The sequence below is a fragment of the Vigna radiata genome, chromosome 11, assembly GCF_000741045.1.
Source record: "Vigna radiata var. radiata cultivar VC1973A chromosome 11, Vradiata_ver6, whole genome shotgun sequence".
Taxonomy (NCBI): domain Eukaryota; kingdom Viridiplantae; phylum Streptophyta; class Magnoliopsida; order Fabales; family Fabaceae; genus Vigna; species Vigna radiata.
The window spans coordinates 17,954,305-17,973,722 of NC_028361.1; the positions used below are offsets into that span (position 1 = coordinate 17,954,305).

The 19,418-nt window shown below is 35.0% G+C and overlaps 1 protein-coding gene across 3 annotated transcripts in view; it reads left to right on the forward strand.

The window, feature by feature from the left end:
• The first annotated feature begins 1,984 nt into the window (after window positions 1–1,984).
• Window positions 1,985–19,418, forward strand: part of LOC106777880 (ATP-dependent DNA helicase homolog RECG, chloroplastic) — a 28,986-nt gene continuing 11,552 nt past the window's right edge. The window contains exons 1-11 of one of the 3 annotated variants that reach the window (XM_022787347.1): window positions 1,985–2,152; window positions 2,259–2,326; window positions 2,405–2,510; window positions 2,856–3,407; window positions 3,505–3,617; window positions 4,891–5,125; window positions 6,402–6,565; window positions 7,603–7,684; window positions 8,472–8,561; window positions 10,498–10,731; window positions 14,155–14,226. In XM_022787347.1, coding sequence (XP_022643068.1) covers window positions 2,150–2,152; window positions 2,259–2,326; window positions 2,405–2,510; window positions 2,856–3,407; window positions 3,505–3,617; window positions 4,891–5,125; window positions 6,402–6,565; window positions 7,603–7,684; window positions 8,472–8,561; window positions 10,498–10,731; window positions 14,155–14,226 — 1,719 coding nt within the window. In that variant the 5' untranslated portion in view covers window positions 1,985–2,149. The remainder of the gene's footprint in view (window positions 2,153–2,258; window positions 2,327–2,404; window positions 2,511–2,855; window positions 3,408–3,504; window positions 3,618–4,890; window positions 5,126–6,401; window positions 6,566–7,602; window positions 7,685–8,471; window positions 8,562–10,497; window positions 10,732–14,154; window positions 14,227–19,418) is intronic. The other 2 variants (XM_014665694.2, XM_022787348.1) reach the window with 2 other exon arrangements.

Consider the following 19,418-nt stretch of genomic DNA (forward strand, 5'->3'; position numbering starts at 1 on the left):
ATCACCACTCCAAAAGTCAAACCTGACTTTAAACACATAAATTATTTTCATTTATTGTGCAACTTTGCGTTCTGCAGTTCATACTTGTAACGCCCCGACAACTTACAAGGAATATTGACTGTCTCAACACATCAACACGAGACTTTGCAATGTGCTTTGTCCTCACTCACACACTTTCCGGGAAAACTTCCCAAAAGGTCCTATCCCTAAATTACTCCAGGCTAAGCACGCTTAACCATGAAGTTCTTATGGGTTAGGCTACCGAAAAGCAAATGCATTTGTTGATATGAGTAGCCAAATCAATTCCTTTAAGCTATCCTTCAATTGTATAGTCTCATACCTGTACACTCTCTAAATCCCTCTCATTCCTGTGTATATTCGATTCTTCCATGTGCCCTTTCCACGGGAAGCCTGCCAGGAACCGCTCTTTTTTTGTGTCTCTAACACTTCGTGCCTCTTACACCGGCGATCACTCTCCGCTCTCGTTAGTGTCCGGATATCACATGCCACCACGCTTGTAATTATGTTGATATAAAAAATTTTTTGTTAACATTGATAATTTTTACGAAATTAGATATAATAATATAAAAAATAGTTAAAATAAATTATAATTTTATAAAAAAATAATTTATCTTTTGTTTAAATTATTTTTATATTCAAATAAATATAGATAATGGGTAAGTATTATGCATAACTTAAAAAAAAAATACTACACTGATTTCTCACATATTTTTCTTGTACAAGAATGAGAAGTTCTTCCATCCTTTGAAAAACTCAATATTACACACTAAAATATTGTAAGTATGTTCCATGCATTAATGGTGTAAGTGATACTAAAAAAAGTGTGTTGTTGTGCTCTATAAATTTAGAAAAGTACTTTTTAGGTTTAATACCTATTTTGGTCCCTTTTTTCGGAGGGTTTGTTCAAAGTGATCATTCCTTTTTTAAAAAGTTCACTAAAGTCTTACTTTTTGCAAAAATTGTGCAAGTTAGTCCTTCTTGCTAACGGCGTTAATTCTGCTAACGGCAAAACTGCCAGCTGGCAAATATTTGATGAGTCGTACAAATAAAATTCGTTCTAGTCCTCATATTGGTTTAAAAATGTTTATTGTGGTCCTCGTGTTGGTTTAAAAATGTTTATTGTAGTACCCCTTTAAAAATGTTTATTGTGGGTGTTTTAGCAGCATGCAACCATGCTGGAATGCTCGATCAAGCACTCAACTACTTAGAAACAGGAAGCGGCTTCACAAATTTGTCAATGGAAAATGCTCTTGTGGAAATTTTTGTGGTTTTCTTTAAAAGCAGCAGCTAAAATTTTTGTGGTTCTTTTTTCACATCTCCACACTTACTAATATAACACGTGAAACTACACTGATAAACTTCAAATTATTGTGATTATAGTTTCCTAAAAGGTTAGTGCATGGATTACTAGATCACACATGAAATCTTTAACATGTATTAAACAATGTACAAATGGCTTACCCTTCTAAGATGACATATGATCTTGGCTCCGCAGAACATGTGAGACATCAGATTTCTTTAGTTTATTGACACGTTTTTTTTAGTAAAAAGGGACCACAATAAACATTTTTAAACCAACACGAGGACTATAATAAACATTTTTAAACCAACACGAGGACCACAATAAACATTTTTAAACCAATACGAGGACTGCAACGAATTTTATTTGTACAAGTCATCAAATATTTGACAGCTGGTAGTTTTGCCGTTAGCAGAATTAACGCCGTTAGCAAAAAAGACTAACTTATACCGTTTTTACAAAAAGTAAGACTTTAGTGATAGAGAGGACCACTTTGAACAAACCCCTCAAAAAGAGAGACCAATTAAACCTACTTTTTATATACAATACATCACATAATATCTTATCATTACAGTTTCTTAAGAAGTTGAGGAATACATGACACGTTTATTTCACCTCCCTCACTAATTTATCCGTGAATATTATATCTTTTAAAATATAGAACTTTCAAAAACAATTTTAATATTTGTTTTCCTGTTGGTTCAGTTTCACATAAGCTAAAGAATACACAGACACTTCATTGATTCTCTTGCAGTTCCCTTTTAGTTTCTGAATTTCTTTCTCATCAGTCAGGTCCGACACTGGACACACGGCTCCAACAACACCGCAATGGTAATTTCTAGGTTTCGCATTCTTATTTCTTTCATTTACCTTCTCTTTACACTTCCTTTCTTTGATCTTTTTGTTCCTAAAGTCACTGATTCCGGCGTGTGTTCAGTGTATCTGTGGCAAGCAAATCGCAACTGTTGTGGTCTCTCAAGGCACTTTCCTTAACAGAAAAATGAGGTGAGTCGCGTTATTTTTTGCAATTTAACCTTTTGAAGGCTTATGTGAGCGAAGTTGAGGCATGTGTCCTTTTTGCAGGTATTGCAATTTTCTACCTTGGAAAATGTGTTACCGGCTAAAGCATAAGTTCGCAGAGAAGAAGTTTGTTCAACGGGTCGGAAGCTCTTCCAAATTGCGGAAAAGAGTAGGAATAATCCTATACTTAGCTTTTCATAAAAGTTTGATGTAATTTTAACATTAGGCTGAAATAAAAAAAATAAAGTAAATCAAATTCGAAATAGTTTCTAGGGGTAGGGATTAAACCTATATCGGCTGAAGATTGAAGGACCTATTCGAAATGTTGTTTATGCAAGTTCAAGTTGGTGTATCTAATTGATTGGCATTGAGGTGCCTCAAGAAATGTTGTTTCTTACGCTGATTTCATAGTTTATCACTCTGAATGTCCGACTAGATGTGCTGATAATTTGTTTATAAATGTCTATAGCTGCCATGTTAATGTAGCAATGATTTCAATTAATTATACTTGCAGGTAATAGCTGTCATGGATTACAACCTTTCTGACCTAATTGGTAATGGAAGTGATGAAATGAAATCTGAAATGAGTCCCAAAGATGCATTAGATGATGTGGACATCTCTTTGATATGTAAGAGGTTTCCATCAATTACCTTGGGTAGCGCTGCTCGAGTGGATTTGTATGATGGGACTATATCATGTTCTGAAACAATGAACTCTTTCACAACAGAAAATATTGAAAATTGTTTATCTAATTCTTCAGAGGCAAGGTGGGTTCAAAGTGCTCTTTCTGAAGAATGGCCTTCTTTATATGTCAAGCATTCTAGTGTATCATCTTCCACATCAGGAAAAGATAATTCTTTTCCTTCTTTGCTGCCTGATTTAATGTCTTCATTACAAGAAAAAAATTCAGATCAAATCACCAGGGAAGATTGTCAAATGAAAGTGGGAATGGAGTCACAGCCAAATCCTACACTAAGAGAGTTATTTCTTGATAAGTCTATAAACTGCATACCTGGGTTGAGTAAGAGGCACTACAGGAAGCTGGAGGACTGTGGGTTTCACACTGTGAGTTCCAGAAAAACTGTTGATTTTGCAAATTTCTTTGATTTTTTGTTTTGAAAGGATGGCTTGGATTCACATTAATGCCTCGCTTTATGTGTAGTTACGAAAATTGCTGCTCCATTTTCCACGATCATATGCTAATATGCAGAATGGACATGCTAAAATTGATGATGGAGAATATTTGATTTTTGTTGGAAAAGTCTTATCTTCAAGGTGAATCTATTTCATATGAAAATTTGTATCCATTTCTCTTGGCATAAGGTTTTCTTGGTGCTTGATTTGTCACTTGAATTAAATATTGTGGCTGATGTATGCTTGCACATTTGTCATTATCCAATTGTTAATGGCTTTATAGATCCTTTAATGTGATTGGTTGAAAGGTGGAAAATGGAGGATGACTCTGAGATGATTTTTTATTTGATATAAAGTACTTTTTTATTTCATGTGTTGAAAGCCTCACATCGACTAGTGATAAAGTTAGTTTAGAATATATAAGTAGGTACAAATCTTATCTTACAATCTGGTTTATAGGGTTGAATTAGGCCTAAAGTCAACTTCTTAATACCATGCGTCCCATCTTCTCACATTCGACCTGCTTAAACAATGATTGTAGTTAGCATAATGTCATAGATCGACTAGTGATAAAGTCGGTTTAGAGTATATAAGTAAGTGCAAATCTTATCTTACAATCTGGTTTATAGGGTTGAGTTAGGCTTAAAGTTCACTTTTTAATACCATGCGTCCCATCTTCTCACATTCGACCTGCTTAAACAATGATTGTAGTTAGCATAATGTCATAGGACTAAAACTTTCTATAGTAACTGAAAGTAACTTGATCCTAAAAGTCTTGATTTTATTTGATGCTATTAAAACATATGGTTTTATCATATCATGCCTATCTAAAATGGTTACTTATCACATATATACCTGCATATGGCCAGGGAACCATTAAATCAACTCTTCTTGCTTTATTCCTTAGTAGGCTTAAGCATCTGTATACAGTGATTTAGTTAAATTGGTTTCTTAATCATACTTTTCAACTATGAAATGTTTAACTTTTAAACCGTTATTTTCATTTCTTTTGACAGAATGGAACCTGTCAGGAACCTAAACCCAACACCTTAGTTAGTTCATGACATGGTATGGGGTCAACCTCCTTGACCAAGTGATCAAAATTTTATTCCTTGCTCTGCTTCTAAATAACAAAATTATGAATTTCAATATGTTGTGAAAAATATGGTTAGCATATTGTCTATTCTTCAAGCCTAAATAGCATTTGTGTGAGGGGGAGTGTAAAGGATGGCAAAAGCTGTTAATGTGCCTTCACCCAGGCGCTTAAGTTTTTGGGGTAGTAAGCCATTGAGGCTCATGACATCACCGAGTCTTGCATGTATTCACATGCCTGTTATTATGTGTAAATTACATTTAGAAACTGGTGGTGATTTATAATGTTTTAAGTTGATAAATTTTAGTCTTTCCTTTGCAGGGGTGTCAAAGCTAATTATTCATTGTCATTTCTTGAGGTGGTTGTGGGCTGTGAAATTGCTGAAAGTGAATGTGGTTTTGAGCATGTAACCACCAATGCTATTGGTGTGCAAGAGAGGACAATTTATTTACATCTAAAGAAATTTTTTCGTGGTTCACGTTTTACCTTCAAAGCTTTTCTTCAAAGGCTTGCAGAAAAGTATCAAGAGGGAGACATAGTATGTGTCAGTGGCAAGGTGAGTTTGGGTCTCCCCCTCTTGCTCAACTAGTTTCCTTATTGTATTGCAAGTTTTCAAAGTGTGGAGGGATTGTAGTTTCCTGAACTTCTTACAGATATCATAAATATGGGTGTTGAAGAAGGTGATATAATGCATGGACTATGTGAAATAATCTATATTGCATTCTTTATGTGGGAGTGTGTTTGAAGTTGTTTACCCATACAAAATCTTAATATTAGATTTCATCTGAAAACAAATTGTCATTATTTATTTACCCTTAGCACCCTCTCCATTGGTGCCTGTCAAAGTATTTGTCTTGATAATGTTTAGGTGGAAGGGTTTTGGGCAGAGGGACTAAAGCATTCTTTTGTCAAATTAAGGGAGTCGGAAAGATCAATTTTAATTTTGAAGAGCACAAACTTATCCCAAAATTGAGGAATAGAAACATATTTCAGCCTTTTTTTTTTAAATTGAAAATTTATTATGATAAATTGATAATAAATATATTAATTATTATTATTGTTATTATTACTATTATTATTATTATTATTATTATTATTATTAATGCTGGGGTCCTTGTAAGGATCCATGGGCTTTGGAAAATTGGGGATGGGGGGAGAATGATCTTGAGGTGGGGAATAGTGATACTGCTAGGGTTATGGGAACATTGGGAATGTTGATATGGGAGGTTGGAGGAATCCTTTGCCCTGCCCTTCATGGTGGCATGCCTAGGTCATGCTCAAATACCTTGGTCAATTTAGTAAGGGTGTAAGTAACGATGAAAGAAGAGATCATTTTTAGACATAAATTAATGGGATATTAAATGGGCATGCTGCATTGTGATGAAAGACAAAGCATCAAGTGCTATTTATACTAGGAATTAGATTAAGGTCTAGATTCTGAGCCATAGTCAAATACAAGAATAAATAACTCATTGAAGAAAAAAATGAAATTCTCTAGAATAAGGTAAGGTTCTAATAAGATAAGATCCCTAAAAATAATTAATGCTAAGTATTAGTAATTATAGTATATTATGCATCATTCTCATACTCTAAGATGTTCAATATGTCTGTGTGTAGATATATATTCTAACCTGTCTTATTTTTTCAAATATGTATTATATTTAATTTAATTTAATATGATTGAGTACACTTTGCTTTTTTCTAACTTATTCACATTCTTGCACGGAGATAAAACCTTATTCCTTCACATGTACAATATATATTAATATTCTGTTTTAATTTTATTTTGGAATTGTTTAAGAGTGCACATTATTATTGCTTTTTTAAAATAGGTCAGGACTATGCGTGCTAAAGATCACTATGAGATGAGAGAATATAATATTGATGTGCTTGAAGATGTAAAAGATTTGTCCTTTTTCGCTAAAGAGAGGCCATATCCTATCTATCCTTCAAAAGGGGGTTTGAACCCAAATTTTCTTAGGGACACTATTGCAAGGTTTGTGGCTTCCAAATTCTTTTATACAGAATCTTATTTGTAATTTCTTTTTATAAAAACAATATTTCTTGTTTAGGAATGAATGATAATTACTCATGATAAGGATGTCAAAGTGGTCAGTTTTTTTTTTTTATTTTTTTTATTTTTTTTAAATTGAGTTAGGTTGACACCCCATTGTCAACAATCATTTCTCATTACATGAAACAAGTTTTTGAAAGGAAAGAAAAAATAAACAAAAATATGTGGGGTCAAACCAAACTCATGTTTAAGAAAATACAAAGCAAACTCCCTTAAAACTTAAACAAAAGAAAAAAAAGGGAGTTGAAATCTATTATGAAAAAATTCTAGCATAATCCCCAAATTTGCAAGCTTATCTGCACACAAATTTCATTCAAGAAAAATGTGGGTTACTTTGAACTCTATAGCATCACAACTCTTCATGCATGTTTGCCATCTCCCTCAAAATGGCCATGGAACAATTTGAGGAGATAAAAGGACTTGGCAAACAACCACACCCGGTTATAACAATTAGCTCAAGATGTCCAATAACCAAAATAATCCTCATAATCTCAGAATATAAAGCATTTTGACTACCCAAATAAGAAGAAATTTTTTCAATATATTTCCCTGACTACCCAATAAATTGAATCCGAGAACCTCAATATTTCAACTTATATCCAAATTTGTCACTACCTCAATGGACTGAAAATCAGTGTCCAACACTTCCATACAATCTGATTCTGATTCAACAGCTGAAGTTTCTCCTAGTGTATTCAATACATTTGTTTCATCTTCTGTGTCAGAGTCTCCTCCTGCACCCTTTCTTTAATACTCATCCCATGCAAACCAGGTCGAAATCTGATATTTTTCAGAACAGAGTTCATCCATCCTTGTTATCTCATTCTGAACCTACCAGTGTTAAACAAGCTCTTAAAGGTAAAAATTGGATGACTGCAATGCAATAAGAATGAGGTTTTAATGAACCAAAAATTGGATGACTGCATTACACTAATTTGTTACACTTTTATCTTCTCCAGAGCTTTACAAGCCTTGCCTGTCAATGTAGATCCAATTCCTAAAGGTATCACAGAGCAATTTGGATTACCAAGTCTTCATGATGTAAGGAACTCTAACTTCAAGAATTCTTTATTCTATTTATGAAATTATTTTCCTACCTGCCATATAAGTATTGTCAACTACGTTGACAGTATAGACTTTTTTTTTTTGTTTAAAAATCATGTTAGCTATCATTATGTACTTTGACATCTTAGTTATGCTGATAACTTAAGAGTATTTATCATTTGCTATCACATGATAATTTATTACACAATGAAAATCGAAGAAACAAAAAGTATGGGGGGACTAGACCAAACCCATATAAAACAGATGAAACAACTTCTCAAAAGCATATACAAATCGGTCTGCAATAAACATTTTTTCTACTTCTTGCTGATGAATTGAAAGTGTTGTGGTGTTAGAGGAATTTGAAATTTAGTGAGTATTTGACTTAGAAATAATTAGAGAAAGAGGGTTGAAAAATTAAGGAAAGACGTACATGTACTCTTGAAAATCAACTTGCATTGGCCAGTTTTGTGCTCTATAAAACCTAAACCTGAAATCCTGAATCTTTTATATATTTGTCTTTTTTTCTTTCAGTATTTTTCTGATTCTGAAGGGTTCTACATATTTTGGGCTGCAAATTTGATTTTTGGAGTATAATTGCTCTAATAAAGGAAACGGGGTGGCTTGGACTCGGCGGTTGTGTGCATTTAATATGTCATAATTTAGTTGTAATTATGATGTTTGAAAATCAAATGCTCTTTCATTCCTATTTTTCTGAAACTTTATACCAGCTGTTCCTCATATTATTCACTGAAAATAAAATTTTTAAATGGTAACCATGTAGGCATATTTTGGAATCCACAAACCCAAGGACGTAAGTGAAGCTGATTTGGCCCGCAAGAGACTCATATTTGATGCGTTTTTTTACCTGCAGGTGAGGTCATTGTTTTATTTCAGATTTTATTTTGATAACTCAAAAATTTTTCCGCTGTGAAATACTAGCAATGCATTCTCTAAGACTCTTAAACATGATTGTCGGTGAACTTTTTATTATAAGTTACAAATTTTATGTGCTCTTTTGAAACTGGTAGAAGAATTTGTCCAGATTCATTTTCAGATAAATTCAGAATTAGGTGCATTTATTTTTCTATTCACCTAATTTTCAGAAGATATGCTTTTTAGTTTATTTCCATATATTTAGCAGATTTAATATTTTAATTACGTATCTTCAATTTTTCTGGATAATTGAGAAGAATAAAAATATTCTCTAATTGTACATGGTATTAGAGCTATGGCTTTGATCTCTTTCAATCATGTAATATGGCAATGACTAGTGCTTTCGTAAACTCATCCAGAAAGTTAGGAGGTTCTAAGGAATGTTCAGGGAGGATCTTCCTCATAGGCGGTTGTAGTTTCCAAAGGTGGTCATGCTTTCCAATTCACTGCTGAGTAGATTCAAGAGTCTCCATCCCGTTCCAAAGAAACAACTAGAGCACTTGTACATTCCAAAGAAACAACTTGAGCACCTTTTACCACTCTTCCACCAAAAACAACTCAACCATTGGATTATGGATTCAGGAGCAACTAACACATAACAAATTAGTCAAAACTGTTTACCTCCTATAGTCCTCCTGCAGAGAATAAAAGAAATCACAATTGTTGATGGAGCTCTGCTATAGCCGGAAGTGGACCTATCCACCTCTAACCTTTAATAACTCTTCAATTCATGTTGGTCAAAGATCGGACATTGGCTTAAGATGTAGTCCAAATTATAGTATATAATTATTGGAGATATAAATTTAAACATTCAGTTATTCAACTATATGTTAGTTGTTTTTCTGTTTTTTCTGTTTTCCATCATAATTATTGTGTAATTGCCGTAACCTCTCTAGAGCTTATATATGCTTAGCTGTGTTCTTTTTGATTCAGTGAAATAGTAATCAGTTATCTCCTCTTTTTTCTTGGATCAAAATTTGGGTAAGGTATCATAACCATTCAAAGCCTATCCTAGACAAGTTATTTGGGGTAATTATGTCTTGAGAAAGAGAATAAGGAAACAATCTAATTTTCTATTACATTCTCCTTACCTCTATTTATAACAATCTAATTTTCTAAATAAGGGAAATAAGTAAACAATATACTGAAAAATAATCTAGAAGGTCTTACAAATATTTTCTTTAATCCAGAATATTCTATGGATATTTTCTCTAATTAAGAAGATTATATAGATATTTTCTCTAATTACAACATTCTCTCTCAAGTTGATAAATGAATATCAATCATTCCCAACTTGTTTACAAGATCTTGAAATCTATCCGGAGGGAGTCCTTTTGTAAAAATACTTAAAGAGTTGCAATTGAGATGTCACTCAAATGACACTTATGTGACAATCAGGTTGTTCTTCATATTAGTTCCAATCTTGTCTTTAATGAAATAGCCAAACACATTAGGGTTGACTGACATTTTATTTGATAAAAGATTGTATTTGGAGACATCAAGATTGAGTTGGTTAACTCAACTGAGCAAGTAATAAATATTTTCACTAAATCTTTACTGAGACCTAAAATTGATTATATTTGTAAAAAGTTTTATACATATGATTTATATACACCAGTTTGAGAGAGAATGTTAGATATTGTTAAGATATTGTTAGATTTTGTTAGTTAACATTATTTATATTTAGGCTTAAGCCATATTTTCCTGGATGATTCTTCATTATAAATACATACCGTATGTGTATGTTGTGAAGTAATTGTTTGACCATATCGCAAGTGGTTCATTGCAAGCTATCATGTTTTCTTGTAATACTTTATCCTTCTTTTTAAATGCTTCAATCATTCTCTAACTACATCTCTGCTGTTGGTTGTTAGTTAGGACGCTTATTCCAAATGCTGGAAAGTCTTGGTACACAAATAGAAAAGGATGGATTGCTTGATAAGTATAAAAGACCAGAAAATAATGCTGTGGGCACTGAGGAATGGTCTTCTCTCACCAAGAGGGTTATTGAGGTCCTTCCATATACTCTTACAACCAGTCAACAACATGCTGTTTCAGAAATTATTTGGGATCTAAAAAGACCAGTTCCAATGAATCGGCTTCTTCAGGTGTGGATTTGTGTCCTGTTGTTGTGGCTTTAGTGCCTCCTCTAATTTTTGTAGATATAGATGTGGTCTCCACATTATAGTCTTTCTTAGTGGGTTTTGGTTTTGTGTCCCCAGTTTTGTATTTCTTTTAATTGTATTAAGAATGGTGCATATGATTGGTCAAGTTCTGGTGCTAACCAAATTAGGATCGCAACCTGTATAGTGATGGAATAACTTTCTTTTACTTTTTATTTAAAAAAATAATTCACACAGTACAGTGTTCCCCTAACTTTTTTTTTTTTTTTTAATGGAAGTGCTAAGGTATCACTATGGTGTTTGCCATCGGAACTATGTTGGCACCACAAACAACATCAATACATCAATAGAATGTAACACCTCAAAATATCATAAAAGAAAGAAGAAAATACAAAGTAGCCGGGGGACCAAACCTGACCTAATCTCTAACCCTATAAAAGGGTAAATCAAATCTATCCTTGAAAATTTTGGGACAAATAAAGTTAGGAACATTATCCCATCAAACATAATCTTTAGATCCAGTGCCAAATTCAGCAAATTTACCAGCACATTGGTTATCCTCTTTAAACACATGCAAAAAAATGAATACACACGGTATTACTATTTACAAAACAATTCAGACATATATTAGTATAAACTGTGACTTCCATAACTAGAATCACACCCATCACCTCAGCATATAAAATTTTATGAACACCAAGATATGAAGAGTGTTATAAACTGTGGCTTCCACCATTTTTTACTTCAACCTGAATCTGCTGTTGTATCATCTCCTGGTCTCTTAATGTTAGTTTCCCTTGTTGAGTTGTTCTCATCTGTTTTTTTTTCTCTTATGAGAGCTCCTTTCCCATATCCCCAACAATTTTTCCAACATCAATTCTTATTTCAATAATTGTGATTCTTGTTCTGAAAATCTTGCTGAAACGATCTCCTTTCCTCCATGATTTTCTCCAAATTTTCAACTTCTCCGTCCGTGGCAATCTTTCTCTTTTTCCATGCGCAACACCCACAGAGCTCCTAGATTGAAGCTTTGATACCAGTCACACCAAGAAACACCAAGAAACAGTAACAAAAGGGACAAGATGGTCTTTATTGGTATTAAAGAACTTCCCCAAACAGAACAGTTCTCACTTGAATTGCTTTTAGGTAATTCAAGGAATCTAAACACTCTCAAAACTATACAGTTGTATTCTTCCACCTTCACTACTAACAGCTTCCCCATTTAATGGTCTCTGCTCAGCTTAAAATGCTCTAGGAAATAGGAGTGGATCAAATTCAACCTATGTCATTAGAGAATTGGACATAAAAGCTTGACATTTGTCCTTTTCTAGCTATTTAATTGTTTTCACTTTAATAGTTTATGTTTTGTAATTTTATGAGCTTTTTGATTTGATTGTAGTTTGAACCTTATATAGTAGTTATGTGCTACCAAAGTTAGTTATTGTAGTCTTGCAGAATTATTGTTTTAATTTTTTGCTTAATTATGGTATTGAACTATTGAATTAGTATCATAGTTATCAAACTTGTGAGTTAACTCGTTAGCTCGAACGAGTTTACGTGCTCACTTAGTGCTTGAATTTGAAGAAAACTCGGATTTGGTGTAGTATGGTGGGATTGGAGGTAGAATCGGTAGGCTCGATCGAATTTGTGAGTTTGCTTCTGATTTGGCAAGTTCGTCAAGATTTTCTTTTAATGTAAAACGAAGTCGTTTTTAGGGCTCACTAGATTAGGGTTTTCTAAAGTAGGTTCACTAACGAAGTCCATCTTCCTTCGTCTCCTACAATTCCATTTGGGGGGAAGGAAAGATGTCCAGTGTTCGAAAAACTAGCAAACGTTAGGCAGGAGGGCGAAATAGAGGAGTATATTGAAGAGTTTGAAATGTTGGTAGGACAAGCAACTAAGTTGATGGAGGAACTATTGATGGAATATTTCTTTAAAGGCTTACATTCTAACATAAGAAGCCAGATTAGATCGCATAGTCCTAAGGATCTTTTGAGGGTCGTGGAGGTTGTGAGAGATGTGGAGGAGGTTTTGAAAGAGATTAGGATAGGAATGAACCAGGAAGTTCCAATAATGTTAATGGAGGATATCAAAGTCGTTATCAAGGTAGTGGAGGTGTAATTTGTAGGGTGGAAACTTTAAAGGGGAATAGGAATGAACCTGGAAGTTCCTGTAATGTCAACACGTCTAGAGGGGAAGAAGGAACCACAGTGGAATCCAGAGTTGGAAGCTAATTCAGGGGGCGGCCGAAATAGGGGGATGAGGAGTTTGCCTTATCGCAAATATATTAGAAGAAGAGAAGAGGAGATGCTTCCATTGTGTAGGACCTTATAGCTTGGGACATAAATGCCTTGAAAAGAATATTAGAGTACTCATTATGGGAGATAATGAGGAAGTAGTGGTAGATGATGAATGGGTAACTGAAGAGGCAAATGTTGTTGATATCGAGCAAGTTAAAGGTGAAAATGATGGTGAAAATGTTCACTTAGATGGAGCAACAACAGATCTAGCTCTAGGTGCTCTTGATCTTGACAACATAACTTTTGGCATCGATGAAGATGCACAACTTTCATCAGGGGAAGAGTTGGATGAAGATGATGACGAAGATAATGATTCCATTAGAGGATTAGACATAGACACTTGACATTTGAATTTATGTTTTACAATATTTGTATGAACTTATTTATTTGAAGTTATATAATTTTTGTGAACTTATTTGAATTAGGATGTTATTCATATAATTTTATTTTCATGTACAGTAAACTCTTACGAGTTTACAAGTCGATTCTCAAGTTTGATAATCTTGATTAATATGCTATTCATCGATATTATTTTTTTAATGACATAAACTCAATTTTACGAGTCTACGGTACCTCTCGAGTTTGGTAACATTGCTCATAGGAGAAGAAAATTAAATGAATTGTCAAGATAAAATGAATATGGATCAAATTTCTCTTGTAAGTTAAAATCAACTTGAGCTTCTCAACTTTTACAACTTCCCTCAAGTCAACCTGTACATAATTTCACTGTAACATAAGGGGCAAGATTGTTTTATTTTACATGGTTCATTTTACTTTCTTCTGTTGAGAAGTTTATTTAAAGGGTCTTTTGTTTATGGGAAAATCAGATTATAATATTAAATGAAATGACACGGAAGCTTGCTGTAAGCTCTTTATATGAACTTCATTCTTCATATCTTAAACCAGTTTACACAATAGAATGTGTACTCTAATTAGTAATAGCTCATGTTCTTGTGAATTTTGCTTGATTTGTGGTTTGCTCTTTCCAAAGTTCTTTTTTACTAAAGGACTAATACTCTGTCAAAAGTGAAGTACTGTGTTGACGTGCTGTGGTGAAAAGACAAACAAGATGTCATGTTATAATCTGATCTTACGTTGTAACTTTTAGGGTGATGTTGGATGTGGAAAAACTGTTGTAGCTTTTCTTGCATGCATGGAGGTTATTGGCTCTGGCTATCAGGTTGGTGTGCCTATTATATTTTGATTCCTTTTTGTTTCTTTATTACCTTGATTTCTCATTAAATTCTTGGATGTTTGCTTATGGTAATTGTCTTTAGTACCTATCATTAGGTTTTTTTATTACAGTTTTAACATTTAATATATATTTTAAAAATTATGAACGCCTATCCCATTGGGAATTGTTCGCCCAACATCTATTCCAACAGTTAATCACTTTAAAAACACAATTAATTATTAGACACTTAAATAATCTTAGATATTATTGACCATTCGTGATGTATGTTTAACCACTAGATAAGCAAGTACAAATTGATAGTTGTATATCATTTACGCCGTCTACCACAACAAAAATGGTGTCTTTTCCCTTTGATTTTGGTAGACCTCCAATAAATTCCACAAAGATGTCTGACCAAACATGTGTTGGTATTAGTAGTGGTTGCAATACAAAGGGCCAAAGTCTTAGTTTTATTTCTCTGATAAACTTCACACGCATAACAAAAGCTTTTGTGTCCTTCCTCATGCCCTGCTAATATAAAATGTTAAGAAGTGGACTTTAAGTCTAATTCAACCTTATAAAATCGGCTTCTAAGGTGAGGTTTGTATCTGTTGAAGTATAATATCTTTATTTTATTATTAATACTTATTTTAGGGTTTGTTAGGAGGGGCTTCCCACCTTTTTTATCTTTCAGAACTACTCTCTCTATAAATATAGTAGTAAAGTGTATCAATTTTACTTAATCAAAATATAAAGACTTTTCATTTTCTCTAAACTTTAAGTTGGTATCAAGAGCCAGACTCTTTGTCTTCTTCGTCTATCGTTGGCGGCATTGTCTCACTGTCATTTTCGCCATTCGCTCTGCTGTTCGCCGCCATTCGCTCCGCTGTCCCCCGCCGCCGCCGCCGAATGTCGCTTTCTCCGGCGAAGTCAAGGGTTAGGTGCGCCTTGAGAAGCGTAACCCAACCCTGGTGGTCTCGTCCTCTGAAGCCTGCGCACTAGCTGCCATGGGTCGCTTCTTTCCGGCCAGTCCGCCGCCGCTGTCGAACGTCGTTTTCTCCGACGAAGTCAAGGGTTAGGTGCGTCTTGAGAAGCGCAACCCAACCCTAGTGGTCCCATTCTCCGAAGCCTCCGCACCAGCCGTCACGCGCCACTTCTTTCCGACCAGTCTTGGGCGTGTGTTCTGCACGCATCGCCTTCCCGTTGTCGGAGTTTCACCGCGTCACTGCAAATGGTCTCGTCGGGGTTTCTTGAGTGTGTTTTGGTTCCTATTTCTCCGTTTCATTGGCTTGGGCTCATACCTAGGGTTTTCTCCCTCATGTTTTTGAAACCGTAAGTCTCATTTCTTCTGTAAGTTTAAAATGGATTCTTCTTCTGGCAGTAATTCTTCGTTATCTGCTACCCCTATCATTACATCTGCCAAACTGAATTGGAAAAATTATTTATCATGGGCCTCTACTGTAGAACTGTGGTTTCTTGGTCAAGGACACCATAATCACCTTGAACAAGATATTTCTATGATCCCAGATGATGGGGAAGTGCACACCTAGAGAGAATATTCTAAAATGGCACAGAAGAAATGGAGAGAAATTAAAAATGGAAAAGATTGAGAAAGAGTAAACTTATGACTTGAGGATGCGCCACTTGAAGGAAGCTCCAAGATAAGCATCAAAGGAGGATCGCCACTTGCTTGAGCAAGATAAGGTCTGCCCAAAAGAGAGACTTGGAGATAGAATACTATCTCAAAAGAAGATTGCAAAAGTGCAAATCAACTCAAATTTCATTTGATTCAAAGTAAGGTACAAAAAGGAGACCCCTAAGCCTTCTTATATAACCTTTGGAGTGAGCTAGGATGGAAGATCTAGGAGATGTGGGACTTTTGAGTGTGGAGGTCATCCAGCAGCTGCTGCAGGTCCTCTAGGGACTTTTGAGTCCCACATTGCTCAATTCTCTCCACTCCAAAGGGTTTATAAGGCAACTAGTTCTCCTATAGTTCAAAACATGAAAACTAGCCATGCTATCTTGTACTACAAGCTGTGGAAAACGAATTACTCTTCTTTTCTTTTAAGTTCAAGCTATGAGAAGTCCCACATTGCTTGTACTAAAGGAAAATGAAGAGTTTATAAACGTTTCCTCGCTAGAAATGAAACGAAAGCAAAAGAGGCAAAATACAAGCCCATGAAACCTACACTATTCTTTTTTATTCTTTTGTCACTCTAAAAGCTCTTCATTGTTGCCCCATCTATGATCATATCACCAGATGAAGAAAAATCTCAGTGGCAGAAGTTAGACTTTCAGTTATGTGATGTTTTGTGGTAATCAGTTGAGCAAGAGGTTCTAGATATCTTGAGACCCTATAAGACATGCTCCTCTTTTTGGAAAAGGGCCCAAGATATTTTTGCTAATGATGTACAACGTCTTTTTGATGCAACCCAAAGAGCAACTTCTCTCAAACAAGTCAACCATGATATGGTTTCCCATGTAGCAAAAGCTCGAGCTGCTGTAGAAGAGTTAAAGAACTTCTTTGTAGCTGATTCATTAGAAAATCTCAACAAAAAGCTTGACAAGTTTTACATGGTCCTAATTTTGAAAAGTTTACACTCTGATTTTGATCATGTACGTGATCAACTTTTAGTTGGTGATCAAATTCCGTCGATGGATGGCTTAGTTACTCGACTCCTTCGGGTACCTACATTGGTAAAGGAAGAGAATTTAAGTGATGCTATTGAAACATTAGCAATGGTGACACAGCGAGGAAGAGGAGGAGGTAGGAGCAATCGAGGAGGATGTGGTGGTCGAAGTGGACGTCGTCAATGCTCATATTGTAAGAGAATGGGTCATACCCAAGATAAATGTTATTTCTTGCATGGCTTTAGCAGACAAAGCTGCTCATGTGTCTAAATCTGATAATTCAGAATCTAGAATTTCTAATGAAGAGTACCAAGAGTTTTTGAAGTGGCACAATCAAAGGAAGGTGTCATCATTTCACAAAGAAAATATGCTCTTGATATTTTGGAGGAAACATGCCTGACAAGTTGCAAGTCCATTGATAGTCCTATGGACTCAAAGCAAAAGTTAATGAAAGACCAAGGTGAACTTTTCTCAGACCCAGAGAGATATAGAATGCTTGTTGGAAAACTCATCTATCTTACCATAACAAGACCTGATCTTTCTTATCCAGTGGGAATTGTGAGTCAATTTATGCAAAATCCACATGTTGATCATTGGAATGCAGTGATTCGCATTCTCAGATATGTAAAAGGGAACCCATGACAGGGATTGTTATTTGAGGACAAGGGGAGCACTCGTGTTGAGGGATATTGTGATGTAGATTAGGCTGGTTGTCCAATTGACAGATCTACCTCAGGATATTGTGTTTTATTTGGAGGGAATCTTGTATCTTGGAAAAGTAAGAAACAAAGTGTTGTTGCTCGATCTAGTGCTAAAGCTAAGTATCGATCTATGGCTCTAACTACATGTGAACTTGTGTGGATTAGACAACTCCTTCAAGAGTTGAAATTTTGTGAAAATGAGCAGATGAAGTTGTACTGTGACAATCAAGCCACCCTTCACATTGCCTCCAATCCAGTGTTTCATGAAAGAACAACACATAGAGATTGATTGTCATTTTATCAGAGAAAAGTTATTGTCAAAGGATGTTGTTACTGAGTTTATCAACTCTAATGAACAACTCGCAGACATTCTGACCAAATCTCTAAGGGGGCCTAGAATTCAATTTATAAGTTCCAAGCTTGGTGCATATGATCTATATGCTCCAGCTTGAGGGGGAGTGTTGAAGTATAATGTCTTTATTTTATTATTAATACTTATGTTAGGGTTTGTTAGGAGGGGCTTCCCACCTTTTTTATCTTTCAGAACTACTGTCTCTATAAATACAATAGTAAAGTGTATCAGTTTTACTTAATCAAAATATAAAGACTTTTCATTTTCTCTAAACTTTAAGTGTATCCACTTATATATTATAAATTTGCCTTATTTCTAGTCGACATGAGACTTCTAACATATATACATCTCAAGCGTGAGACTAGACATTAATGGGTGGTCCGATAACAGCCTGATAGCGGGTGGAACAATATGCCCAACAAACAACAAATATCATTAGGATAGGCTTTAACTATAGTTTTGATACTATGTTAAGAAGTGGACTTTAAACCTAACTTAACTCCACAAAACCGGCTTGTAAGGTGAAGTTTACACTCACTTATATATTATAAATTGGCCTTATCTCTAGTTGATGCGGGACTTCCAACATAAAACACCAACGACTCTTTTAAGAGTATGAAAATAACCACTATGTCCTCCCATAGGTGTTTCATGCAGCTCTTTAATAATTATAAAATTTCTGGAAGAATGCTAGGCAACACCAATATTCCTTGGTAGTACAGGCTCCCTTTTTTGATCTCGTAAAGAGTGTGTGCATTAGGGTCTACCATTAAGTCTGTCATGATACTACTTAATTTGTTACTTTTCTCACCGAGTGGGCATTAGGGTCTACCAGTAAGTCTGTCATGATACTACTTAATTTGTTACCTTTCTCACCTCGTCTTCCCAGTCTTCCCAATCTTCCCATTCTTGGGGCTGCAAAATAGAGATGCTACTAAAATAAGCAAATCTGGAATAATGCATCAGCCAATGTGTTCCCTCCAAAGCCACCACTACTGCTTGCGTTCTTTCAACATTAGAGACTTCTTGCAAACAGAAATATCTGTCCAATCTATTAGTCCAGCCAAACACATCTTCTCCTGCAAAGATTGGAATGTCGAGTTTACACCACCTTGAACCTCTCGACATCTACCAATTTTGCTCATTTTGACTTATGGGCTGAAAACGCGTTCTAATTTGATCCAGACGTTGCAGTGCATGTCACCACACTCGACTACCCATTGATCAAATTCTCCATCCTCTGCAAACGTTCATTTTGCTCCTTTTCCAATCTTTCTCCATCATGCACAAATTTTTGAAACAAGCGTTCCAAAGCTTTTATTCTTGAATCCATTCTGGTGTTAACCATAAGCCTCCTACACTGCTACCACAGGACCAAGAAGGGAGCTCTGAATACCATTTGATAGGGCACTCAGTAGCTACAGAAAGATCCAAGACAGACTTTTGAATGATTTTATTATGAATACAGCTGTTCTGCCAATGTGGCAGGAATACAACCCAAGATGTCTCAGAAC